This window comes from Tachysurus vachellii, chromosome 14 (assembly GCF_030014155.1).
Source record: "Tachysurus vachellii isolate PV-2020 chromosome 14, HZAU_Pvac_v1, whole genome shotgun sequence".
NCBI lineage: Eukaryota > Metazoa > Chordata > Actinopteri > Siluriformes > Bagridae > Tachysurus > Tachysurus vachellii.
The window spans coordinates 125,738-153,555 of record NC_083473.1 but is presented as its reverse complement, the minus strand read 5'-3'; the positions used below and the strand labels follow the sequence as shown (position 1 = coordinate 153,555).

General features: G+C 40.0%; 3 protein-coding genes across 3 annotated transcripts; 2 read left to right on the top strand and 1 right to left on the bottom strand.

Annotated features, from left to right (window-relative positions):
- The first annotated feature begins 255 nt into the window (after positions 1-255).
- On the top strand, positions 256-11,146 carry ctss1 (cathepsin S, ortholog 1). The gene is made up of 7 exons (XM_060886480.1): positions 256-381; positions 1,588-1,698; positions 2,434-2,586; positions 2,688-2,912; positions 6,049-6,214; positions 10,261-10,366; positions 10,497-11,146. The coding sequence occupies exons 1-7, from the start codon at positions 268-270 to the stop codon at positions 10,591-10,593; spliced, it is 972 nt and encodes a 323-aa protein (XP_060742463.1). The 5' UTR covers positions 256-267; the 3' UTR covers positions 10,594-11,146.
- gpd1c (glycerol-3-phosphate dehydrogenase 1c) lies at positions 10,715-21,812 on the bottom strand. Its single transcript, XM_060886478.1, has 8 exons — positions 21,672-21,812; positions 17,171-17,348; positions 16,678-16,818; positions 16,325-16,463; positions 16,051-16,163; positions 13,230-13,463; positions 12,450-12,556; positions 10,715-11,523 (listed from the first exon to the last, which is right to left on the bottom strand). Exons 1-8 carry the CDS (start codon positions 21,710-21,712, stop codon positions 11,427-11,429), a joined length of 1,050 nt encoding a protein of 349 aa, XP_060742461.1. The 5' UTR covers positions 21,713-21,812; the 3' UTR covers positions 10,715-11,426.
- A 2,283-nt stretch (positions 21,813-24,095) lies between these two features.
- Positions 24,096-27,439, top strand: LOC132857121 (induced myeloid leukemia cell differentiation protein Mcl-1 homolog). Its single transcript, XM_060887100.1, has 3 exons — positions 24,096-24,609; positions 26,584-26,834; positions 26,989-27,439. Exons 1-3 carry the CDS (start codon positions 24,264-24,266, stop codon positions 27,100-27,102), a joined length of 711 nt encoding a protein of 236 aa, XP_060743083.1. The 5' UTR covers positions 24,096-24,263; the 3' UTR covers positions 27,103-27,439.
- Positions 27,440-27,818: the final 379 nt, after the last annotated feature.

The window sequence follows — 27,818 nt, the reverse complement described above, 5'->3', positions numbered from 1 at the left end:
AGTCTTTCTCTATTTCTTCAAGTTTTGTTAAAAGTTAAATACTTTTATAGACTACACAAATCTCTCTCTGTTTATCTGTCATTCTCTCTTCTTTATCTCTCTTTTCTGTCTGTTACTGTCTGTGAAAATATGTTAGAAGTTTCTTTGTGTTAAAGGAAATAATAAGATGCAGTTATTGTGACACTTTTTAAGTCTCACTCTGGTGGTTGTTACTGTGTGTGTGTGGTTTTGTGTGTGTGTGTGTGTTTCTGTGTGTTTACAGGGACTATGGTGTTTATTTTGTTTATGGCTCTGCTCCTATCAGAGGTTTGCTGTGAAATGAATCTAAACAAATATTGGACATCCTGGAAAATGCAATTCAATAAAAAATACATCAGCACAGTGAGAACGCACACACGTACACACACACATACACAAGCACACACACAAGCACGCACACACACACACAAGCACGCACACACACACACAAGCACACACACGTACACAAGCACACACACGTACACAAGCACACACACGTACACAAGCACACACACGTACACAAGCACACACGTACACAAGCACACACACACACACACACGTACACAAGCACACACACGTACACAAGCACACACACGTACACAAGCACACACACACACACAAACACACACATACACAAGCACACACAAACACAGACAGTGAGACTTAAAGAGGTGTCACAATAACTGCATTTTATTACTTCCTTTAACACCAAGAAACTACACATTGTAACAGAGAACACACACACACACACACACACACAGTTATTGTCTCTGACTCACTGTTTTAACCTTTCGTTAGTGAACAGTTGTGGTGAAGAAACATTGTTTCAAGAAATTATATTAAAAATGAGTGAAATGAAATCAGAATCAAAGTAAATGCAGTGTTTTGAGTCCCCAAGGTTCAAATCTTATTACTTTTGCTGTGAATGATTGATCAAACTTAAATAAATAAAAGTCAGAGACATTTGGGACCGTTCACCACTAGAGGGCAGCCGTGCACACATATAGTTTGAGCTCTTTTTCAGTGGTGTTTTTGTTTACACAGTCATGTGTGTTATGGATTATACCTGTAAGTGTTTAAACAACACAATAAAGCAATAAAAATAAATAAATAAACAAATGAATGAAATAGCGAATGAAGCAGAAATTGTTAAAAACCAAAAACAAATAAATGCTTAACAAATATGAATTATACAAATTATTAAGTAAAAATAAAAATGACCAATGAAAAAACTTACAGCATGGATTACTGTAACACACTCCTGCTGTAAAATAATCATTTTATCATCTTTCTTACAGCATAAAATTTAAAGTTTATATGTTTTAATCATCATTATATTACCAATAATCAAGTCCCATCATATGATTTGAAGATGATCATTTCAGGCCCACGTTAGCGAGACTTCTGTGTAGACTCACACGAGACCATCATTTTTCACAACAAAACTGGTTTTCATGCACATCACATTTCTTGTGTAAATGCTCCTACAAACAATTGATTAAATCCAAGAAAATATTCATTTTGTGTGTGTGTGTGTGTGTGTGTGTGTGTGTGTGTGTGTGTGTGTAGGGAGAAGAAGTGTTCAGGAGATCTGTTTGGCAGCATAATGTTGTGGAAGTGATGAGACACAATAAGGGCCATCACAGCTTCACTATGGGACCCAATCACCTGTCAGACATGGTATGAGCTTCACTTTGTCTTAAAGTTCAAGCTCTGCTGATTCCATACTCAGTTTTTTCACCATACTTAGCATCATCTGACTCTATAGTACACAGATTTATAATCCCACTCTCAGTGTTTATAATGATTTATAATCCCACTCAGTGTTTATAATGATTTATAATCCCACTCTCAGGTGTTTATAATGATTTATAATCCCACTCTCAGGTGTTTATAATGATTTATAATCCCACTCTCAGTGTTTATAATGATTTATAATCTCACTCTCAGTGTTTATAATGATTTATAATCCCATTCAGTGTTTATAATGATTTATAATCCCACTCTCAGTGTTTATAATGATTTATAATCCCACTCTCAGTGTTTATAATGATTTATAATCCCACTCTGTGTTTATAATGATTTATAATCCCACTCTCAGTGTTTATAATGATTTATAATCCGACTCTCAGTGTTTATAATGATTTATAATCCTACTCTCTGGTGTCACCCAGATGAGGATGGGTTCTCTTACGAGTCTAGTTCCTCTCATGGTTTCTTTGACTTTGGGAGTTTTTCCTCATCACCCTCACCTTTGACTCACTCATTAGGGATACATTTAAAATGCAATTTTTGTAAAGCTGCTTTGTGTACTATAATAAATAAAAAAAGAATGAAATTAAATGTGTGTGTGCATGCATGTGCGCTGAGCTACAGAAGTGTATTCTGTAACTAGATTTGTATTTATGTCTATAGACAGAAGAAGAAATTAATGCTAAGCTGAATGGTCTGAGGATGGAAAATGTTTCCCTGGATAATAATGAGAACTTCCCAGTACTAAATGACTCCCCTGTCCCTGACAACCTGGACTGGACTGAGAAGGGCCTCGTCAGCCCTGTGCAAAACCAGGTGTGTTTGTCTGTGTGTGTGTGTGTGTGTGTGTGTGTAAGCAACAAAAATACTGTGATGTACTGTACTGTATGTATGTGTGTTTGTGTGTGTGTGTGTAGGGTATGTGCGGGTCATGCTGGGCATTCAGTGCAATTGGAGCTTTAGAGGCTCAGATGATGAAGAAGACGGGTTTTCTGGTTCCTCTGAGTGCTCAGAACCTGGTTGACTGCAGTGTAAAGGAGGGAAACCATGGCTGTAGAGGAGGATTCATGACTAAAGCTTTCACTTACATTATACACAACAAAGGAATCGATTCAGATGCCTTCTACCCTTATCAACACAAGGTTGGAATTTAGTGACTAAAATGCAAGGTCAAGAAGAGAGAGAGACAGGGACTCATGGACAGAGAGAGAGAGAGAGAGAGAGAGAGAGAGAGAGAAAGGGAGAGAGGGAGAGAGAGAGAGAGAGAAAGGGAGGGAGAGAGAGAGAGAGAGGGAAAGAGAGAGGGAGAGGTTTTACAAATCTTTAATTGAACTTTTACATCAGCATCCTAATTTACCCAATTATTCACATGATTACAAACAATAAATATAAATGGCTCAATATAATTACAGTTTTTATGTATTCATCTATATATAATATAAAAAACTATTTAGAATAACCATCTTCACACAGTACTCCCTTTACAGACCATAGCAAGTATTGCCTTATCAATCAATGAATGCCTTTATGTATGCTGTCGGCGATGATGCCAAAGAAATGTGAAATGTGCTAACACTATCTGATGAACAGAAAAGGTCTCATGATGTGGTCACTGCTGCCTTCTCAGCACACTGTGTTAATAAGAGGAACATTAGCTTTGAAAGAGCACACTTTAAAGGATGAAAGAAGAGCCAGGCAAAAGTGTACAGCCGTACACACACTGGCTGAACACTGTGAATTTGGAGCCCTACGGGAGGAGTTAATGTGATGCTAAGTTATCAGTAAGCCTGCAGTTAGACCCTGACCCAACAATGAACAAAGCTATCACAAGAAGACAGAGTGAAAAAAAAAGTTCTTAGCGGGACTAAGCAAGTATCAGCACACATTGAAGCAATTCAGATAAAAGCACACCAAGACAGCTAAAGCTATGAAAGAGATCACTCAAAACCAGCAGGTGTGGACAGTCAAGGAAGAACTCCAGGACAGACTGCCCTGCCCCAGAAGAGAGAGGGCTCCTTACAACATTCATCACAGCATTTGGGACATTAACCTTTAATCGATTGCCATTTGGAATCTCATCCACCCGGGAACATTTCCAGTGCCACATATCACAGATACTAGAGAGGTGTGAGGGTGTGCTGTGTAATGCAGCATAATGAGCGACTGCGCCAGGATCTGAAGAGGCTGAAATAGGAGGGATTGATGCTCAGAATGTTTGTGGGTCACCATGTCACATCTGACAGCATGTCACCTGATCCTAACAAAATCAGAGCCATCACAGAGATGACTGAGCCATCAGGAGTATAAGGTAAGAGATTAATAGGAATGGCTAATTACTTGGGAAAATTTCACCCCATTATGCTTCCTACACTCACAGACCTGCTCAGTGGAAAGAACAGAGGCATTCCAGAAACTTAAAACAGAATTGAGCTCACCACGTGCCCATTACTCACCCACGCCAGAGACCTGTGTAACAGCTGATGCTTCTTCCAATGGACTTGAAGCCATACTCAGCCGAAAAAAACAGATGGAAAATGGAATTAGTTTCCATAGGAACGTTATGCACAGATTGAGATGGAGGCTCTGGCAGATACTTGGGCATGTGAACGGATGGCATCCTTGGATTGAAGATCAAAGTTAGAGACCAATCACAAAGCTTTAATACCACTACTGAGCACAAAGGCACTAGATGAGCTCCTGCCCAGGGTGTTGAGGTTTAGTCTGTGAAGTTCAGTTTGATATAGTGCATGTTCCCAGTAAATGCTTAATAACAGCTGACACTTTGCCAAGAGCCGCTGTAAAACACACCTTCATACAGGAACATGAGAACAATGAGAGAGAGGTCAAAGTTTGTGGATGCAGTTTTCCAAAGCCTTCTGGCCACAAAGCCCAGACTAAAGCTCATTCAAGAATTTCAAAAGTCTGACCTTGTTTGTGTAAAACTTATCCAGAGCGACTTACATTTATCTCATTTTGTACAGCTGAGCAATTGAGGGTTAAGGGCCTTGCTCAGGGGCCCAGGAGTGACAGCTTGGTGGCCCTGGGATTTGAACTCCTGACCTTCCGAACAGTAGTCCAACACCTTAACCACTAAGCTACCACGTCCCCACTCATTAAGTACTGCAAGACTGGGTGGGCTGAGATATACATCCTGGGACCATATTGGCCTGAGAGAGAAAACCTCACTCAAGCAGAACTGCTTCTCAGAGCCAGGATTGTCTGTAAACACCAGTCAGTTGGTGGAGACCAGTGAAACGTGCTCTCAGCACAGGGCAGAACATAGAGAGCCGCTGATGGCCACACCTGTGTCAGAGAAACCCTGGCAGAGAGTGGGCACAGACCTACCTTCTTGTGGTGGATTACTTCTCATGGTATATTGAGGTAGCCCACCTTCATGTGCCCTCTGCCCTCTGCCAGTCATTTCTGCAGTGAAGGATGCATTCTGCTGCCATGGTATGCCTGATATAGTTGTCTCTGATAATGGCCCACAATACAGCTGTGAGCTTTTCAAAGACTTTTCCAGGGAGTATGGATTTACTCACATCAACAGCAGCCCAAGATACCTGCAGGCAAATGTGGATGCTGAGTGGGCAGTGGCTACAGTGAAAGGACTGTGGAAAGATGGAGGAGACAAATTGAAAGCACTAATGACATACCATGCTACACCCATGAAATGTGGCTACTCTCCAGCACAGCTCCTTAAGTGGAGACAGCTACCAGTATACCGCATCTCCCATCATCATCGCAATGCGGAGGAAATAAATAGGCAAGTTAATAAGTCAGTTAGAAAAATGTGAGTAGTGACAAGAACACACACAACACACAACAGGCTGCTGGAATACCCCCTAAGGCTCATGGCGTGCCAATCCGGGACCTTTCCCGTGGGATCCTGGTCAAGTCAAGAAGCTTTTATTGTCATTACAACCACATATAACTGTTACAGTACACAGTGACATGAGACAACGTTTCTCCAGGATCAGTGTGTTACATAACACACACAAAGCTATAAGGACTTAGTAAGTTAGTCTTAGACACATAAAGTGTATCTGTGTAACCTGGTGTACACAGTGCAGGACAAGACAGACAGGACAGACAAGACAGTGCAGGACAAAAAAGACAAGACCGACAGGACAGTGCAGGACAAAAAAGACAATAAACAAAAACAGTGCTGACCAGTGTAAACACTGTGTTTAACAATATTGCATGTGCAGAAATACTGGAATAATTGTATGTTGTGTAATTACTGTATGTGTTGTGTTAATTTTGCTCATTGTTTAGGAGGGGTTGTGTCGTTATTCTCCAAAAGGCAGAGCTGCATCCTGTTCTGGTTTCTGGATTTTTCCTCACATTAATGAATCTGTGCTGCTGAACATAGTGACTCAGATTGGACCTGTTTCTGTTGGAATTAACGCTCATCTGGCCTCATTTCACAGATACAGGAGTGGTGAGACACACACACACACACACAATGTACTTTAATTTTTCAAACAATGTAAAAATGAAATGTGAAATTTTTCCATTAGGACCACAATGTATCTACAGAACAGCTGCATCTCAATAAATTAGAATGTTGTGGAAAAGTTCATTTATATCAGTAACTAATCTCAAATAGTGAATCTTGTGTATTATATAAATTCACACAGACTGAAGTAGTTTAGGTGTTTTTTCATAACATTCATTACTAAAGAAGCTGATCACAGAGTTCTGTATCCAAGCATGTTAACAGTTGTGTGGAAGGAACAAGTGTGGAAGAAAAAGATGCACAACCAACTGAGAGAACCGCAGCCTTGAGAGGTTTGTCAAGCAAAATCCATTCAAGAATCTGGGTGAACTTCACAAGGACTGGACTGAGGCTGAGGTCAAGGCATCATCACATCAAAAATCTAACCATACGTTATCGTCATTTAAATACTGTTGACACTAGCTCCTTCTGTGATTCTGTTGCCTCCTCTACTCTTTCTGATGTGCTAAATTTAACTTGCCCATCAATGATTTATGACGAGTATTGCTGTTCTGTTGAAAAATTGTTGGATGAGTTTGCCCCAACTAAGATTAGGTCTGTCCCTTTGTCCCATTCCTCCCCGTGGTTCAATGCAGAGCTTCGAGGTTTGAAGGTCAAATGTAGACAACATGAACGTCTCTTCAGAAAAACTGGTTCAACTGGACATTTTCTTATATTTGCCGAATGTCTTCAGCAGTATAAATTGGCCTTAAATACAGCCGCTCTTCCCATATCTCCAGCATCATTAACAAAGCAAGCAATAGGCCCAAAATGTTATTTAGCACAGTTAATAAACTGATTCAAGCACCAAAGCACAGCCTTAGTGACTCTGACTCCATGGTTATGTGCTGCTCTTTCCTGAACCATTTCCAGGGTAAACTAGATACTCTGTATTTGGTGAGGAACCAACTACTGATGAGCATATGAAATCTCAATCTAATAATTCTATGACAACCCTAGCCTTAACCAATTCCTCATTAATCACTGAGTTAATACAAAAATCTAACTCCTCATCATGTACTCTTGATCCTGCACCTACTTTCCTGCTAAAAGACTGTACATCGGCGATTTCTGCCCCCATCTCCCACCTTATTAATATGTCATTTATCTCCTCTACTGTACCTGTGTCACTTAAGACTGCTGCTGTTACTCCCACACTCAAAAAGACTAATCTGGACCCGGCAGACTTATCCAACTACCGCCCTATTTCCAACCTTCCATTTGTATCAAAGATTATGGAAAAGGCTGTGTCCTCTCAGCTGCAGTCATTCCTAGCTGGTAACAACCTCTTTGATATTTTTCAATCTGGTTTCCGCCAACAGCATAGCACGGAGACCGCGCTAGTAAAGGTTGTTAATGATCTTTTACTCACTGGAGACTCAGGTAGTCTCTCTATACTTCTGTTATTAGACCTCAGCTCTGCCTTTGATACTGTCTGTCATAAGATATTACTTTCCCGCTTAGCGGAATTTGGCATATCAGGCTCTGCACTATCCTGGTTTTCTTCTTATCTCACGGGCAGGCAATATCACATCTCCATACAGAATTCCAAATCTCCTACTGTCTTACTTAAACATGGTGTCCCACAGGGCTCTGTTTTTGGTCCACTTCTATTCATTCTGTACATTCAGCCGCTTGGTAACATCATTCGTCGACATGGTTTTAGCTATCATTGTTATGCTCATGATATTCAGTTATACACTACCTGTCAACCAGATTCTGTTAATGTAAAATCCTCACTTTCCTCTTGTGTTAGCGAGTTAAAACTATGGCTACACTCAAATTTTCTTAGCCTGAATCTGGGTAAAACCGACATTCTGATAACTGGTCCTCCATCTCTAATAAAAAACAACTCTGTGGACTTTAGTCTTGATCTGGATGCTACTACGATTTTCCCCTCAGCTACCGTTAGAAATTTAGGTATCATATTCGACCCCTCACTATCCTTTGATGCCCACATTCGCAGCCTCTCCAAAACGTCTTTTTTTCATTTACAACGCATTGTCAAACTGCGACCTTTTATCTGCAGAAATGATGCCGAAACATTAGTACATGCTCTGATTACGTCCCGTCTCGATTACTGCAATTCACTTTTCTCTGGTTTATCAGCTCACTCTATCTCACGTTTACAGTACATACAAAACTCGGCTGCCAGAATGTTAACCTCCAATAAAAAATCTGCCCACATCACCCCTATATTATTTGATCTTCACTGGCTTCCAGTCTCATCACGCATAAAACATAAAATCATACTGCTCACTTATAAGGCACTAAATGCTCTTTCCCCCCCCTATCTTTCCGATCTTCTCTCATCCTATGTACCTTCACGATCACTTCGGTCTTCAAATTCTGAACTTCTTTGTATTCCTAGGTACCGTTTATCCTCTGCAGGTGGCAGATCCTTTTCTGTCATTGCTCCAACACTATGGAACTCCCTACCCATTGCACTCAGAACCATCACCACTTTGTCTGAATTTAAATCAAGGCTTAAGACCCACCTTTTCAACCTTCACTACCAGTAAATGGATATATATTAGGAGTCCTTAATTTTTCTGAAATGTGGTGTATGTACTGTGTACTATGTAGAGTCCTATCTCTTGTACTGTATGTTTTTGTGTTTAATCCTGTTTTCTGTTATTATCTCATGCAGCTGCATGTGATCTTTCGTTCTGGGCAAATGTCCGACGTATATGTATGTTACCTTGTAAAGCGTCCTTGAGCTTGGGAAAGGCGCTATATAAATTAAACATATTATTATTATTATTATTATTATTATTATTATTATTATTATTATTATTATTATTATCATGAGCCACCACACACAGACGTGTCAAGGAATTTGTCTACAGTTGTCGTGTTCCTCTTGTTAAGCCTCTCCTGAACCACAGACAACATCAGAGGCGTCTTAGCTGGGCTCAGGAGGAGAAGAACTGAACTGTTGTGTGGTCCAAAGTCCTCTTTTCAGATGAGAGAAAGTTTTGTATTTCATTTGGGAACCAAGGTCCTAGAGTCTGGAGGAAAGATGGAGAAGCTCCCAGTCTGTGATGATTGGGGTGCCTAACCCTAACCCATCTGCTGGTGTTGGTCCACTGTGTTTTTTGAAAACCAAAGTCACTGCACCCGTTTACCAAGAAATTATAGATCACTTCATGCTTCCTTCTGCTGAGCAGCTTTTTAAAGATGCTGATGTCATTTTCCAGCAGGATTTGGCACCTGCTCACATGCTAAAAGTGCCAAAAGCACCAAAAGTTGACCGTGGTGTTGATGTGATTGACTGGCCAGTAAACTCACCAGACCTGAACCCCATACAGGATCTATGAGCTATTGTCAAGAGGAAAATGAGAAAAAAGAGACCAAAAATACAGATGAACTGAAGGCCAGTGTTAAAGAGACCTGGGATTCCACACCACCTCAGCAGTGCCACAGACTGATCACCTCATTAACTGCCACAGACTGATCACCAGTCATTAAAGCAAAAGGACACCAACCAAGTACATATACAGTAAATGAACAAACTTTCCAGAAGGCCAACAATTCACTAAAACTGTTTTTTTATCGGCTATATTACTTATGAATTATTGTAATTTTTTACAGAGATCATGAATTGGTGGATTTTTGTTAAATGTGAGCCAAAATCATCACAATTATAAGAACCAAAGACTTAAAAACTACTTCAGTCTGTGTGAATTTATATAATGCACAAGTTTCACTATTTGAGTTAAATTACTGAATAATAAGTTCATACTGTTAGCATTTTGTAGTTGCCTTTTATTATTTAGGTGGAACTAAATATAATTCAGCTGTGTTGTGAACACATCTGGTAATAAATGCTAATTGTAATTCATGTGCACTCATAAATCTGGCAGGAATTTTTATTTTAGTTTGAAGAAGAAAATACAGACAATTTCATTAAAAGAGTGAAAATGAGGCACAAATTTACATGATAATGTTTGGTTCCCTGCATTTATTGTATGTGTATTTGTGTGTAGGGATTTATAACGATCCCCTGTGTGATCCTCGGACAGTGAATCATGCTGTTCTGGTGGTTGGATATGGAAACAAAGGAGGACAGGATTACTGGCTGGTCAAAAACAGGTTAAATACACACACACATACATACACACACACACACACACACACACACACACACAAATTTTTATAAAATGTCATGTCATCAAATCTCTCTCTCTCTCTCTCTCTCTCTCTCTCTCCCTCTCTTTCTTAGTTGGGGTACAGCGTGGGGAGAGAAGGGTTATGTCCGTATGGCAAGAAACAGAAATCAATGTGGAATCGCTAATTTTGCTATTTTCCCAAAAGTCTGAACTTTGAGCTGAATTTTTACCTTTTTTGCCTTCATCACTCTCTCTAATAAAGTTCTTTAGTTTGTCCACTGGAGATGAGATGGAAAAGCAGTATATTTTTTTTTACAAGAGAAAGAAAACATTTTCATTTAAACTTGTACCTTTATTGTTTTTTCATCATTTATTATCAGCTATAAACATGTACCATAAGCAGGCATTATTTTAAATTTGTTATTTATCTTATTAGAAGAAAAAAGATTTACACAAATACAAGGTTTCTGATTCTATTTGGATCAATTTTGTGACAAAACAAAAGCACATTCAAACAAACAGACGTCACTAAAGTATTTAAAGAGAACAATGTCTAATCTGAAGGACTTGAGTCAGAATCCACTGTCATCATGAGTTTAAAAGTGCAATACAGAGCAGCATTACAAGCTAACATTGCTAATCGTAAGTGTTTTATAAACACTTGTGTGTGTGCGCATTGGACTTTAGTGGGCTTTTGTCTGTAGTGGATTTGTAATGTTGTGTGTTTGTCAGCTCTAAAGTAAAAAACATCTGATGACCTAAATATGTGTTCTGTATGATTTTACATCAATACTTTATTGTATATTTCTAGAACATTTGCATGACCTACAGTATTATGTCTCTTTTTGTATGTGAACAAATCTGTGCCTAGAATTTTCTGTGTTCTGAAAACATCTTGAAAGTGATACATGATCTGGACGGTTCTGAGCTCTTTATGGTTTTAGAACATCATGTGCACAGCAGAATTTGTAGATTTTGGAAGGTGACATGTTATGTTATGGGTCGTGATGATGATGTCATGTGTTCCTGATAATTGTAAAAGATCACATATGCTCCGGATGGTTCTGGAGACAGACGATGAAATCTTGCACATGTCTTCCCTCAAAACAAATTTGATACACAGAGACAAACAGTGGGAACCTGTATGCACAAACACACACACACGTATGCACACGCGCACACACACACGTATGCACACGCACACACACACGTATGCACACGCCCGCACACACGTATGCACACACACGCACACGTATGCACACGCACGCACACACGTATGCACACACACGCACACGAACACACACGAACACATGCACACGCACACACACACACAAAAACATGAACAGAGAGAAAAAAATCAGCCCAGGCACAAATCTATGCAGTAAACATTTGACAGGTGAAGCATAAAAGTTTAAATTGTATGATATCAACTTTCACTCAAACTGAAGCTCTATAATAAAAGTGTATTATCATAAATTCTCCCTTTAAGCAAAATCTGAACATGTTATAAGTTTATTATAGTAATTTTATTGCTGTCAGTACTCACTGGAGCTGAAGACACTTCATTGTTATTTTAGGTTATGTTTTATAAGAAGATACTAAATGATATATAAAGTGATAAAGTGCTATTCAGTTTTAGTTTGAGTCTAAGATTGATTAATAAATACTAATTACATCTGTTGGTGCGAAAGAGAACAATGTGTGTGGTTGGAATTCACAACTTTATGGACACTACAGTACCAAGGAACTATCGCTGGTTTGGAGTTTAAACTACTGTGACTGAATAAACAGCAGCTTCACACACGACATGTCTTTAACCCTGAGTCCCAGCAACCAACAGACAGATGTTTATAAAAGAACCCTATTTAGATATTAATTGTTATTTCTGATGTTGGAACTTACAGGATTTGGTACTTACTTTATGTTCACAGACAAGAAACAGAAACCACAGGAACCACAGACACATATCACAGTTTTAAATATACATTAAAATGATCCGAGTGAGAATGAAAATTATTATAATGATGATATTGATGATGATGATGATGATGATGGAGACCACTTACTTGTCGACCATGTTCCTCTTCTGAAGTATCTTATAAACTTCAGCTGATGTTTGAGGCCCCTGAAGCTTCTGACCATTCAGCATCTCAGCTTCCAGCTCAGCTATAGACTACAGCACAACACACACACACACACGCACACACACACAGAAATGTCTCAAAATTGTGAAAACTTGCTTTGATTAATTTCTTCATTATTTATGTTTGTAAAACATATTTATATATTTATGTGTATATATGCATGATGCATGCTGGGTATCTGAGACTGACCTCAGACTCTTGCCTAGAGCTGTAATCACATTGAATTTAATCCAAAGCTTACTTCAGTATTTACACTGAGGTTTCCTTGTATTCAGAATTGAGTAGTCAGAATAAGACTTAAAAAAGGTCTAATCAGATCACCAGAATCTAGTGTAGATTAGCAGATATTTTTTTCAGAATGTACAAACTTATTATTCCCCACATTAATCTCTCATGACTTCCCCCACATGGTCCATGCGTCAATTTTATTTGTATAGCACATTAACACTGTATGTTGTTGCGATGCAGCTATACAGCAACATTTTAGGATGTATATTTGTAAGTTTTAATTATAATTGTATTTCCATTGAACAAGTCAGAAGTTATGGTAAAACGTCACCTCTGACGACATGAGGAAGAAACAATAAGAGGAAGCAGATGAAATGTTTTCACAGTGACCTACATGTGTTACTGTATGTTCATTATAAAGCATCATATCATGTTTGTAACAATTGTGTTGCACAGTGAATTTCAGATTGTGACCTTGCCCGAGGTGACAAAAGCTTCAGCAACACGCCGATTGCGACCTCCATAGCAGGTGGTGATGAGGTCAGCGACACCGCAGCTCTCCAGGAATGTAGAGGAACTGACAGAAGTGCTGCAGAAGATCTTAGCGAAGGACACCATCTCCATCAGACCCAGGCGAATCACAGCTGCTTTAGTGTTATCACCAAAACCCAGACCATCACAGAATCCTGCTCCCACTGCCACAATATTCTTATACACACAAAACACAGAAATATACATTTCTTAAAATATACACATGGGCTCAAACTCAGCTAGAATAAATAAAAAATACCCGCAACAGAAATAAAAGTAGCCCCAATGTTCTTGTTGGTATCTTCAAACTCATATCTGCTTACATTTACAGTACAGCATATGGCAGAATGCTTGATGCAACTGTTTCCAGGAGGCTGGTGGAAACGTTGCTCCATGTGGTGAAGATGGCTTCATGAAGGACATCCACATTCTGGAACTGACAGCCGTTTTTGAGAGGAACATGCAGGATGGTCCAGAAGTGCAACACTATTGTCGTGGAAGTCCTTCATTGTGAACTGCAGCGTTGTCCTGTTAAAGGCTCTGTCATTACCACACAGACGAGGGCCCTCAGTCAAGAGAGATGTCCACTGCAACATGTCCACAAACCCGGCCCCCGTTTGACACCCTGTACAACCTGAAGCTACAATTTCCCATTGAAGGAAAAAGCACCTCAGACCATGATGGAGCCTCCTCCACTGTGCCGGGCAGAAAACATCTCCAGTGGGATCTTTCAGTGGGAAAAACTTTCTTCCATTTTTCAGTGTCCCATGTTTTTTGCTCCCCTGCAAATTCCAAGTGGACAAATTTGTGGTGTGGGAGGAGATGTGGCTTTCAAAGATGTTTTTGTTCTTTACGCCCTTCTCTCACAGATGCTGTCTTATGGTTATTGGGCTGCAGTCAGCATCAGTAAGGGCCTTAATTTGGGCCAAGGATCGGCCCGTGACTTCACAGACAGCCCGTCGGATCCCCCGGCTCAGTGCAGGTGAAATTTTTTGAGTCTACTATTGATTTGTCTCTCAGGATCTTTTAAGAAATTTAAAATAAATGTCTTACTGCGACCTCAGCAGCGATGGCACATTACAAGAGCCCTTGTTTGTGCAGCTCAACAATCCTGCTGCGTTAAAAAACAGAAAGCCTTTTTGCTTTTGCCCTCAGGAGATGATGATAGTGTGACTTTATGAAGGACAATGACATTAAAGCCATATTTCTGCACAGATTTCAACTTTTAAGGCCATGGTCTTAAACTTTAATCAGCTGATGACCAGCCAGTTTGAGTTTAAATCCAGTTTTCAATAAATTGCTCAGTCTCTATTTTTTGTCTCTTGTTGCTTCTTTTGTCATTTTAAAGAAGTTCATAATAAAAACCTTCATTTAAAAACTGCATGTTGTGTTTACTTGTGTTATCTTTGTAATATTTTCCCTGGTCCTAAGATTTTGTTTAGGAGTATATATATATAAAGTATTGGCCCCCTTCCTGATTTCAACAGACACCAGAAAGGAATGGCTTCCATACATATTGTGTTGCTGATTTAAAAAAAAACAATTTGGAGTGGTCTCAATATTTGGTGTAGGACCAGCATCTTGTACACAGTCAGTGATTTTTTTAGGATTAGAGTCAGGAGTGTGATTAACCAGTGAAACCAGCAGGAGCTGATGATCATTAGATTCATATGTAGAATGAAACCCAGTCATTAAGTGGAACAGAAACATCTGTGTAGGAGCTTCTCACTGGGTGAGGAACCAAACTCTGTTACTAAGGTGAGGTTGTGGAGACAGTTTCATGTCACAGGTCATAAATCATGACAAGACTGAGCACAGAAACACAAGTTCTACTGCATCAGCAAGGTCTCTCCCAGGACAGCGCTCAGAGCAGACTGAGTTTTCATCATGTGATGTTCAAGCTGTTTTGAAGAAGCACAAATAAACACAAGGTTGAGGAGCGTAGACACAGAGGGCCAAGGAAACTTAATGCAGCACATCAGACACATCACTCTTACTTCCCTACAACATCAGAAAATATCCAGCAGTGACATCATCACAGAAGTGGTGGAAACCTGTCTGACCCAGGTACACCCATCTACTGTCTGGAGAACTTTGGTGAAATGGTTTTTATCAAAGGACTGTGGCCAAAGAGCCAAACTTATGATGGAAACAAGGCTACAAGACTCAACTGTGAAAGAAAACAGAGCAACTGGGCTTCAGAAAAATGGCAGCAGGTCTCTGTACTGATGTGTCGGCATTTTAAATATTTGACTGTAGCAGGTTGTTCACTGAAGGACAGGAGGCCTGGAGAGTAAGTGTCTACAGGCAAGAGTGAAGCATGGTGGAGGTTCCTTGCAGCTTTGGGGCTGCATTTCTGAAAAAAAATGGAGTTGGAGATCTGGTCTGGATTAACGTTGTGCTCAGTGCTGAGAAATACTGACACATACTCATCCAGGAGGCGTCTGATTGGCCCCTAATTTATTCTGCAGCAGGGCGACAACCCCAAACATACAGCCAATGTCATAAGAACTATCTTCAGCACAGAGAAGTACCAGGAGCCCTGGAAGTGATGGTGTGTCCCCACAGAGCCCTGATCTCAACATCATCCAGTCTGTCTGGATTACATGAAAGAGTGAACAACAGATCTGTGGTTAGAACAACCTCCCTCAAAAACTATGTGCAAGTGCATCTAGAAGATTTGGTGCTGTTTCACAGGCAAGGGTAACCATTTAATTTTTTAAGTGGTTCTGTGTACGTGTGTGTGTGTGTGTGTTTGTGTTACCTTCAGTGCTCCACACAGCTCCACAGTGTTGCTTTCTGATACCACAGTGATGCGGAAGTTTGGAGTCTGCATCAGCTCCTTAAACACCTGACCATTATATACATTAACAGCTCCTAAACACACACACACACACACACACACACACACACATAGTTGGATCCACTTAAATGTTGTTACTTATCAGATGTTATTTTTTTAGTATACTATTTACTATATGTTTGAGGTAGAGTGGCTGCCTGTGTGTGTGTGTGTGTGCGTGTGTGTGTGTGTGTACCAATGGTGGTCTCGCAGAATTTCTCCTCAGCAACTTCATTAGCGATGTTTGCTCCCATTAACACACTCACATCAAGCTCCAGCTTCCCTCTGATAATGTCAGATATCAACCTCAAACCTGATGGACCTTCATCTATTCCCTATAGAAAGAAAGACAGACAAACAGAAAGAAAGGAAGATAAAGTGACAGACAGAGAAAGAGTGTGAGAGACAGATGGACAGAAAGAGAGAGACAGAATTCACTGAGTTTCTGGTGGCTCTGATTGGCTCTGATTTTAATGAGTGAGATTCCACTGGCTCTGATTGGCTCAGACAAAAACAACTGAGATTCTAATGGGTTTGATTTGTTCTGACCTTAATAAGGGAGATGCCAATGGCTCCTGGCTTAAGATGAGGCTTCATTTGGTCACAAAGCTTTCCAATAAACTGATGTGGGACAACAAAGACAAGAATATCAGATCCAGCTACAGCCTCCGTAATGTCAGGAACAGCAATCTGTGTAAACATAAAGCCATTAGATTGAATTAAGTTTTATTTATTTATTAACAGAAGAATAAATATAATTCAAAAGTCAGATTATTAAACACACTATCAGATAAATCCTTTAATTTAGTTGCAGATTTCACACAAATCTGTAATACAGAGACCTGGAACTAGGCAGAGAGAATGACAGGAAGGCAGAACGTTAGACAGACACAAAGTGAGATTGACCGACAGACATAAGACAAACAGACAGAAAGCAGGATTGACAGACAGACAAAGAGAGTGACAGAGACAGAGAGACATATAGTCAGATTGAGAGACAGATTAATATTCAATGGTTTGTGTGAGAGAAGTGTGTTCTCACCACATTCTTGGGCAATTTGTGGCCTGGGAGGTATTTGGCATTCTCATGTTCTGTGTTGATGATATCAGTCAGTTTCCTCCCATTAATGAACTCCTCAAACACCCACAGGTTAACAATTGGATCGAACCGATTGGACGCCTTTACATTCTGCCCAATGATGCGTGAAATGGCCGAACCCCTGAGGACACACACACACACACATTCTATTAAAACATCTTTAACGCATTTTATCATCAGAAAAAGGTTTTATTTGTCATATCTACATTATAGTATTTTTTCTATGCACATATTGCTGTGAAGGTGGGGTAAGAGAGTTAGTAGTAGTAGTAGTAGCCTTTATTGTCACTGGTCACAGGTACCAGCGAAATTAGCCATCAACCTGCCCATACATACAATACATACAATACAAGGGGAGGACAGGACAGGAAGACAGGGAATTGAAAAGAAATACAGCATAACATGAGGGAAGGGAGGAGAAAAAAAAACAACAACCCCCAGACTATGCTCCGGTGGGGAGTACAGTGTGGGAACAAGAAAAAAAACACCTCAGCAACATAAGCACATAAACAGTACGCCATAAACACATGACTTGCAACAGGGAAGGGGAGTGGGGGGTGGAGGTAATCCAGCACAGGCAAGCAGCCATCAGGTCCTGCGGCCTTTATCTTCGGCGCTGGTCACAGACCCGCTTGTCAGACTGGCGGTACAAAGCGGCGAAGGCGTGGGATGGGGGGTGGGGGGTGAGTGCATATCTTTATATATGTGTGTGTGTGTGTGTGTGTGTGTGTATGTATGTAAGTGTAGGCCTGGAGAGTCGTTGCTCCCGGCATCAAATCTTGGTGTGCCTCAGTCCGCAAGATTGTCATAGCGATACACAGCAAATTGCCATGGAGACAACCTTGATTAGGTCCCAAAGAGAGTCAACAATCAGCAGGTGTCTGTAGAAGTGGGGGAAGGAACGCAAGAGCGTCTCGCTGCAGTGCTCTTCCAGGGGAATTGTTGTTCCAACAGCGGCCTTGGCCGAGGCCAGTGCTGGTTGAGGGGAGCCGAAAGCAGATAAGATTGGGATTGTTTGGTCTTGGGGCGAGTAGACGCATTCCAATTTACACGACTACACTCTTAGTCCATTCTGGTCTCCATATCGATCCGTTTTTCTTTCCAAAGCAGTGAGCTTTCTCCATGATGTTAACCAAAACAGTATCCAAAGCAGTGAGCTTCATCGTGATGTTACCCATATTGCGGTTATTAGTCCCAGCCTCAGTGCTGACCGCTCTGCCCACTGCATCGATCATGACGGGCAGCTTTGGGAGATTTTGAACAGCTGTTACCGTTTTCTGATTCTCTCGATAAACCAGGGCAATGCCTAATCCAATCAGCAGAACTCCTGTTATCATGGTTCCGAATAGGTAGATATCTTCATTGTCCTCCACAGAAAGAGCCGCCAGACACACGACCCGCCACCTCTCCCACGCGTCCATCGTATAGCCAGCTGCGAACGTTCCGGCAGGGCAGTCAGGTTCCCCCGAACCCAAGCTTCTCGTCGAGAAGATGGTGTCAATTGCATTGAGAGACCAGTTTATCAAATCCATGATATTTTAGTTCGGAGAGCAGTGCGGAGAGAGTCTCTCAAAGTATAAGACAGTAGACGAGACGAAAGAAGCAAAGCAGGGAAAGTAGAGGGGAGGAGAGGGAGAGAAAATGCGACCGCCTTCGTTGAGAGCCAGAGAAAAGAGTTCTAGGTGAAGGTGAAGGTGGTGAAAGGCCTTGCCAGCCCAACAGTGATTGAATGCCAGTGCACTAGAGTTGTAGCTTGAATCCTTAACCTTCTAATCAGTGACCCAGAGCTATAACCATTTAGCCACCACTATCCATGCCAAGCATAGAGGCCTGAGAACATTACGGGCCTGAGAACCTTAGAGTATTCATCCACAGACAGTGTAATGTAATATCATTGACCCCATTGATTTGGACATTTGGAGCTAAGTATGATTAAGTGTGTGTGTGGGACAAGCATTGGAACAGCCACTCTACCTAAAACATGCAGGAAAACTACAGACAAGACGGAACAAGACACTGCATCATGGCTGATGCCTTAGGAATGTTCCTTGTGGAAGAAGTATCTAAGCTCTGTGTGAAATCATTCTGTATGAAATCTATTGGCTAAGGAGGTCATGTGATGAAGAAGTGCTTGCTAGCAAGACCATAAAAGGGCATTTTTGTCACATTACTTCTGCTTCAATTTGTCTGAAGGAAGCGCGAGTGGAGGCCCTGACTGTGGCCAGCGATGCAGATTCTCGTTCCCTTCTCAGGAACGGGATTACATACATAACCTGGTGTAGTTCCCTTTGAGGGAACTTGACACTGCATCATGGCTGAGGTTATGGGAACACCAATATCAACACCGCCACATACCGGTAGATGTCTGTCTTGGAGGTGCAGAAAGGGCACGAATAATCTAGGTCCAGGTTATATAACCTGATAAAGGGAATGTTCCTAGCCAGAGTGCTGATTCTCAAATTATTCTTGCTCCGTGGATATTTATGAACTCTGAAATGGGAGTCTTTTCACTCCTTTATATTATTACTGCTCAGTGGAATATGTGCACATACAAGGTTTATCATAGCGCTGCAGAATATCTACGAACTGAACACTGTGAGCCTTTTTCCCCATTTACATTTTACATTTACATTTCTTTCATTTAGCGGACACCCTTATCCAGAGTGACTTACAATTTATTTCCATTTATACAACTGAGCAATTGAGGGTTAAGGGTCTTGCATGAAAAGACTTGTGAAAGTTGCAAATGACTTGTTCTTAGCTTCGGACCAAGACTGTATGTCACTATTAGTTCTACTTGACCTTAGTTCTGCTTTCTACACTAACCCTAACCCTTACAAAATCTGTCTGATCGATACCATTTTTTAGATTTAAATGGAGAATCCTCCAGTTTAATGCCAGTGAAATATGGGGTCCCTCAAGGATCAGTATTAGGACCTCTGCTTTTCTCTATATACACACTTTAATCTAGTTCATGCTTTCATGACCTCTAGACTGGACTATTGTAATGCATTACTAGGTGGTTGTCCTGCATCTTTAATAAATAGGCTACAGTTAGTCCAAAATGCAGCTGCCAGAGTTCTCACTAGGACAAGAAAGTATGACCATATAACCCCAATTTTATCATCTCTACACTGGCTACCTGTTAAGTTTAGAATCGATTACAAACTGCTGCTACTTACGTACAAGGCTCTTAATGGTTTAGCGCCCATGTATCTAACTAGTCTTCTAACACGTTACCAATTATCATGGTGACATATTATATATGCACGCAGCCTCCTCCATCTTACGGAGCCTTGATTCAGTGTATCATGCGTCTCTACGCTTTATTACAAATGCAAAGTCCCTTTTTCACCATTGTATTCTTTATGATCTGGTGGGTTGGACATCACTGACCACCTGCAGAAAACAGCCTTGGTATATTTTTATATATAAAGCCATGCTAGGTAAACTTCCAGCTTACCTCTGTACCCTCCTCTGTCCCAATTCTGCTAGTTATCAGCTACAATCCTCCAAGTGGTTGCTTTTTAATGTACCCAGGATTTGGACAGATTTTGGGAAAACTGCATTTTTATACTATGCACCATGGGCATGGAATAATTTGAAAAAGATCTTAAATTAGAAACGTGTATATCATAAATACATTTAAAACCATCATAAAAAATGTGGTAAAGGAGACATGTAGTTGTTTTTCTTGAAGAAGTCCTTGTATTGTATGATTGTATGTATGTTTTTACTATGTTGTGTTTATGTGTGGCTGTTACCTTGGCCAGGTCTCTCTTGTAAAAGAGATTTTTGATCTCAGTGAGACTTCCTGGTAAAATAAAGGTAAATAAATAAATAAATAAATCATGCTGTTTGAGATGTCCTTCCTGACAGTGTTCACCTGACAGTGTTATAGTGTGCAGGTGCTCTAGTGTCAGAGATGTTGTTATATTAAATGAATCAAGAACTTCTGCCTTATTAGAAAATTCAACAGCATACAGTGAAATAAATAAAAGCTGAAATTGATAGTGTGATGAAGAGCAGCTTGTTGTCAGTGAGAAAGGTCTCACATGGCGAGGTCTGTTTTTAAAAATATTCCAGAATTTCTACTCTCATTCAATCAGACACACCTTGGGGAGGAGCCTCAATGTTATACAGTCACATAGAAACAAAAACACACCACCACGTCTAAAACACAACTGCACACGCTGGAGCATGTTCTCACAGATACCACAAAGGTGTGTGTGCATCCATGTTCAAATATCTCTAACACACACACAAACGTACACACACATGCACACACACCCGCCTGCATGCACACACGCACAGACATACACACACACACACACACACACACACACACACAGTAAATTACTTATATAACTTAGAGTACTTTATCTCTCTCTCTCTCACACACACACACACACGCACACAAGAACTTTAATTCTAAGTGTTTTACCAGTTTCCAGATCCGACAATACACACTTTCTTCCCTGGCATCCTGATCTGCTCAGTGTCTGTGCTGCTGTCACTTCCTCAGTTAACGTGTTTGTATGTGTGTTTGCGCACATTTGTGTGTTTAAGCTTCCTGACACACCTCTTTTTGAGGAGTGGTGAGAGTGAGTTTGTGTGTGTGTGGGTGTGTGTGTGTGTATAAAAGTCAAACTTCCTGACACTCCTCTCATTGTGGAATGCTGAGGGAGTGTGTGTTTGTGTATATTATGCTACACAGAACTAAATTGAATATACAGTTTGTGTGTGTGTGTGTGTGTGTGTGCATTAGAGAGGTATAATTGTCAGAGAGACTATATTATATTAATATTAGCATTAGACCGGTCGAGACTTGCTCACTCACACTGTGAACATTTCTCGCTATAGAACCTGCATCAGAAGCAGAAGTTGTTAATAACTGACACAGCCATTTCTCACAGGTTCTCAAAGTTTCTCACAGGTTCTCACTCGTCAATTCACAAAACCACTGAAACTCAATTTTTAAATTGTATTAAAGAGGGTATGATCATTAGAGAAAATAAACTGTGTGACATAATGTCTAATGTTTTACATGTGTGTCACTAAGGAAACAGGAAGTGATAACATGGTAAATAATGTGGGTGTGTGTGTGTGTGCTTGTCTCATGAGAATTTATGACTCAGTGATTTCACTGTTTATTTGAAACTTTTTTAAAACATTTCTTTAATTACACATTTTTCAAAGTAGTTGATAATAATAATAAGAAGAAGAAGAAGAAGAAGAAGAAGAAGAAGAAAAAGAAGAAAAATAATAATATTAGTTTTATTATTATTCTTATAATTATAATGATTCTTATAATTAATTAACTAATGATTATTATTATTATTATTATTACAAAAGTCTTGATTTAGAGTGGTTTCATTGACATTTATCTTTCAATCTCTTTCATGTTTTTGTTTATTTTATATTCTAAATGATCATTATTTTATCTTCTGTGGTATTACTGTATATTAATATCCACAAAGACACAGGAAACTAACAATATTACTGGATAATCTTTAAACTCTATTTTAAAATATTTGTGTTACAATCATGCATTATGGTTCATTTGCCACTCATTAATAAACATGAAATATTATTCAATTAAGTATTCATCCATTTGATATTGTGAATAATCAATCTCTCTCTATGTGTGTGTGTGTGTGTGTGTGTGTGTGTGTGTGTGTCCTAACCCTAACCCTCAAATATTGATACCCTCATATCTGCTACACCACTGCCAGGCTCCACCAAGAACTCGGCCACCACTGACGACAATCCCTAAACCCCTCCCTACCCTCATGTTCACGTTTAGATACACAGCTGTTTACTTGGTGTACAAGACCTTTATTTATGGGTATTGATATTCTGGCTTTCAACAAACCGTTTCACTGCTATTGCTATTAAACACTGGGTGCATTATAACTTTCTTATACTCATTCCCAGTTCTAGTCATTGGGCTCAAATCCACAGCATAAAATTTGTTAAATTAGTCAAATGGTTAGAACTTGTTTTTTCCATGTCAATACATCGACCCCATGCTTAGTAGGAGAAATTCAAAAATGTTGCTCTAACCCTTCATATCCTTTTGTTGCAACTTGTGTAACTATCTCTACATTAAAGTCTAATGTTTTTGTGCTCATGTCATCACCTGAGTCCTACGGTTAAGGTTACCATCACCTAGGTTAGGGTTAGGGTTACCATCACCTGGGTTAGGGGTACCATCACCTGGGTTAGGGGTAGGGGTACCATCACCTGGGTTAGTGTTACCATCACCTGGGTTAGGGGTAGGGGTACCATCACCTGGGTTAGTGTTACCATCACCTGGGTTAGGGGTAGGGTTACCATCACCTGGGTTAGGGTTACCATCACCTGAGTCCTGTATCACATTCCGGTGTCACTGGGCCACACACTGGGTTAGGGTTACTATCACCTGAGTCCTGTATAACAGGGTCCACACACACTGGGTTAGGGTTAGTATTACAGTCCGGTGTCACTGGGCCACACACTGGGTTAGGGTTAGTATCACAGTCCGGTGTCACTGGGCCACACACTGGGTTAGGGTTAGTATCACAGTCCGGTGTCACTGGGCCACACACTGGCTGTGAGGACGGGGTAAATTTTTTGGATAAACGTAATAGATAATTTTTTTAGTAAAGTTTAAAACAGAGAAGTGAAGTGTATTTATTGATGGATTTAACAGATGATGATGGTCAGTGTAATATATAGTTTTATTAGATATAATCCGTTATACACGGTGGTATTATTTTTAAGTTGCCTAGCAACAACTTTAAATATTAATAAAGTTACATTCTAAATTTGTACTTTTGGTTTTGTGACGCACGCGTGACGCATGTGTGACGCACACACGTGACCACGCCCTCTGTTCCACTCGGGTCGTCTGGACGTTTCCACTTCACACCAGCCGAAGGTTTTAGTCCTGATTGTTATAGAAGGTAAACATCAGCTTTTACTGTCTGACTTTAGTACAGATATAATTATAAAGGACGTTATTACAGAACAGATACAGTATCCGGTCACAGACATGAGCATGATGAAGCGATCAGCGCCTTTCACTTTCCTGTGTTGTGGAGATCAAAATGGCGGCCGAGCTTTCGGTGCTGTTTCCCGTTTTAACGGAACGCTGGAGACTTTGTCACAGAAACGTGAAGACGAGCTGGACGGTGAAACGGAGCCCACAGAGAACCGCGTACTGTTACAGGACCTGGAGCAGGAAACCCGGGAGCTTCTGGGGCAGTTTTACCGTTTACACATCGGGCTTATTGACCCATCGGCTCGGATTATTAATAATAATAAAGCTCACAGAGCGCTGAAGAGTCTCCAGGGAGTCGTGAACAAACTGCTGTGTGACCACAGGATCACCTACAACGGTGAGGACAACATTACATTATATATAGGTTTTATTTACATTACATAAGGGTTTTATTTACATTAAAGTCTCCATAAAGTGGTGAATAAACTGCTGTGTGACCGCAGGATCACCTACAACGGTGAGTAATGCATGTAATGGCAACCATGACATTACATATGGGTTTTATTTATATTACATGTGTTTAATTTACATTACAATGGGGTTTTAATTACATTTATCTGTTTTAAACACATTACATATGGGTTTTATTTAGATTACATGTGTTTAAATTTCATTACAAATCTGTTTTAAAAACCTGCCAGATTCCATCGTCCATTTTGTGTACAAGGATATTATATTATAGTGTTTTGCACACACTTTAATTCGGTAAAACATTCACTAAGTCATTAAATACAATTAATTTCTGAGCGATTTCACACATTAATGAACATTTTAAGAATCTATGAGTTTATAACGTTACATTACTTTCAGTGCGTTGATTAAAGGGCTTCTTATAGAACGACCCAATCATGACACAGCAGATGGATAACTGACCAATCCAGATGCAGGAGGCAGGCATTATGCAAATTAGACTTTATCTATATAACATAGCCTGGGTTTAACAATACATTAGTAATATTCTGTACCTTATAGGACACAATCACTCATAATGAGTTATAATGGGTATTTTTGTGCTTTCAGATCCACCCACTATGTGAAATATTGAGTAATGTACAAGTTCAAACATTATTTTTTTATATATAATTTTCTTTATTGTTATTTTATTTTTGTTCAACAGTGTAGTGAAATGTTCAGCTGGAATTTACTTTAAAAGTGGAAATGTAATTAGGTTTCTGTGGAAACTGGGTTCCTGAAACATGTTGTTTCTCACACACACACACACACACACACACACACACACACACACAGAGAGAGCAGAGATAAAAGGGAAATTCAATACACAAAGTGAAAAGATGAAACAAAGCTATACACACAGTAGATGGGAATTCTGGGTAATTTTTCCTATTATGGGAAATTATATTATTTTGTTCTTCTCAGGAAAGAGAGAGAAAGATGATGACATAAGTTGTTCCAATAAGCTGGTAAAGTGACACTCCATGAGCACCTTTCAACAGTACAATATAATGCAGCTATACAAGACAGTTAACAATGTGCGCTGAAGTGACCGGCGTATGGTGCAGTTAAATTTTAGGACATAAAGTAGATAATCCTAAAACATTAAGGATAAGATAAAAATACGGGTTAGAATAGGATTAAAATATAAACAAAATGTATCTGGAGGAATAAAAAAGTGAATCTGTATGTTCAGTTTTGAGGAGCACTGGAGTATTGTACGTGTTGAGCAGCCATCAGGGGATGAGGTGTGAGTGTGATGGAGGTTACAGGTTACTATGGGAATGAAGATGTTCTGTATCCTCCTAGTCTGGGTTTAGAGATCGTCCTGGAGCAGTTGTCAGATGGTAGAGGGACAAACGTGGGTGGTGTGGGTCTCTAACTATGCTGCAGGCTTTAGTTTGTAGTCGTTTGATGTAGATGTAGTGGAGTCTAGAGAGCTCTGGCTCCTTCACTCACTGAGCTGCTCATACAACTTGTTGAAGGTCTCCCTGGCTTTAGGTGGGAGAAGATGAGAGATCATATTTCTGTGTCATACAGAGGACCATTGACTTGAAGCTTTCCTGCAAGGGTCTCTGGTGATGAGCATTTAATAATGTGTTGTAAGGGGTTGTGGGTGCTATTGGCTTATTAGTAGACATTAGAGGGACATTTTTGGTTATTATGGGTCATTAGTGGATGTTAGGGGGTCATTAGCCAGTTAGTGGGTATCATTTGAGGTTATTAATTTTTATAGATATTCATTTTTCAGGTAACGGTGGTTAAATGTTCCTGATCATTGAGGACTTTCTGAAAGCTGTTATGATTATTAATTAGTTATTGTTTATTATTGCATATTGACCGTGTGTGTGTGTTATAGGAATGGTACAGCGGCTGTTTGAGCAGACCAACGGTCTAGACAGCGTGAGCCCTGTGCTGAGTGGTGTGTTCAGCGACGGCGTAATAAGTTGGGGCCGTGTCGCGAGTGTTTTGGCGCTGGGAGCGGTGGTGTGTGAGAGGCTGAAACAGGACGGTGTGAAGGCAGAGGAGTGTGTGGACAAGGTCACCTCTAAAATTTCCTCATTCATCAGTACAGAACTACAGCACTGGTTCATCAACAACAACAGCTGGGTGAGTACAGTAAAGAGACTGGTTCAGAACACACACACACTTCTTTTTCCAGTTTGTCCAATAAACTTTTTTCCCAGACATGCTGGCTGTTGACGAAATTTGTGCGCATGTGTGTAATCATGTGTGTTTATTATTGTGTGTGTGCATGTTACAGGATGGTTTTGTGGAGTTCTTTCATGTCGAGGATCCCGAGTCTACAGTTCGGAACACACTGGTGGCGGTGGCCGGGTTGGGATTAGGGGTGTGTCTACTCACACTGATGCGGTGAAGCGGTTGGAGCCAGAGATGACATCGGTTACCATGGCTATAGCCTTGTCCTTTGTTCTGTGAGAACAAGGATGAATATGCTTGTGCTCTTCAGGGAGTTCACACTGAGACACTTTAAAAAGAAAAAAAAAAACGTTTTATAAAAAGAGCAATAAAAAAATTTTATTTTGCAAAAAGTTTTTCCCCCACATTCAGAACAGCTCTGCTGCACTGGTCTCACAGGATCTCTGCTATTTAATTGTCAGATTTTATGATAAAGCTAAGGGCAGTGGTCCCTTGGAGTTTTACAGTTTAGCAAAGAGATTTATTTTTTTAATAAACACTTCTGACACTTAAAACATTGTGATGTTCTTTTTACTGGTTTCTCTCAGTGACAGGATTTGTATGGAGCCCTTGTGTGTTCGTCCTGGTTCTTTATTCAGTCTGCATCAGAGATTTTAAAGACCTTTTCAGCCTGAAAGCCCTCAGACAAACTTTTGCTTTTTGTTTCATTTAATTCTGTGCGATGTGAAACACATAAACCACCAAACTTCTTTAACTGAGACTGTCTACATGTTCTTAAAGTGTTCTACTATTCTGTGTGGATTAAAGAAAGTCATCTTTAGTTTAAACTGTTGGGATTCTTTTGGCTATATTATAACATCAGTGGGCATCTTGTTAAATGTATTTATTTAATTGTTTTTATGGCTTTCTTGGGAATTTCATCCTTAGAATGAA

Bases quoted from the DNA above. Each gene is read 5' to 3' on its own strand.
- gpd1c (XM_060886478.1), bottom strand. From the start codon at position 21,712: ATGCCAGGGAAGAAAGTGTGTATTGTCGGATCTGGAAACTG. The intron at 16,464-16,677 runs GTCAGAACAAAT...TTCTTTCTATAG, and splicing joins TTGGCATCTCCCTTATTAAG to GGAATAGATGAAGGTCCATC. The intron at 13,464-16,050 runs GTAACACAAACA...TGTGTGTATAAG, and splicing joins AGCTGTGTGGAGCACTGAAG to AATATTGTGGCAGTGGGAGC.
- LOC132857121 (XM_060887100.1), top strand. From the start codon at position 24,264: ATGAGCATGATGAAGCGATCAGCGCCTTTCACTTTCCTGTGTTGTGGA. The intron at 24,610-26,583 runs GTGAGGACAACA...TGTGTGTTATAG, and splicing joins CCACAGGATCACCTACAACG to GAATGGTACAGCGGCTGTTT. The intron at 26,835-26,988 runs GTGAGTACAGTA...TGCATGTTACAG, and splicing joins TCATCAACAACAACAGCTGG to GATGGTTTTGTGGAGTTCTT.
- ctss1 (XM_060886480.1), top strand. From the start codon at position 268: ATGGTGTTTATTTTGTTTATGGCTCTGCTCCTATCAGAGGTTTGCTGT. The intron at 2,913-6,048 runs GTTGGAATTTAG...CTCATTGTTTAG, and splicing joins TCTACCCTTATCAACACAAG to GAGGGGTTGTGTCGTTATTC. The intron at 10,367-10,496 runs GTTAAATACACA...TCTCTTTCTTAG, and splicing joins TACTGGCTGGTCAAAAACAG to TTGGGGTACAGCGTGGGGAG.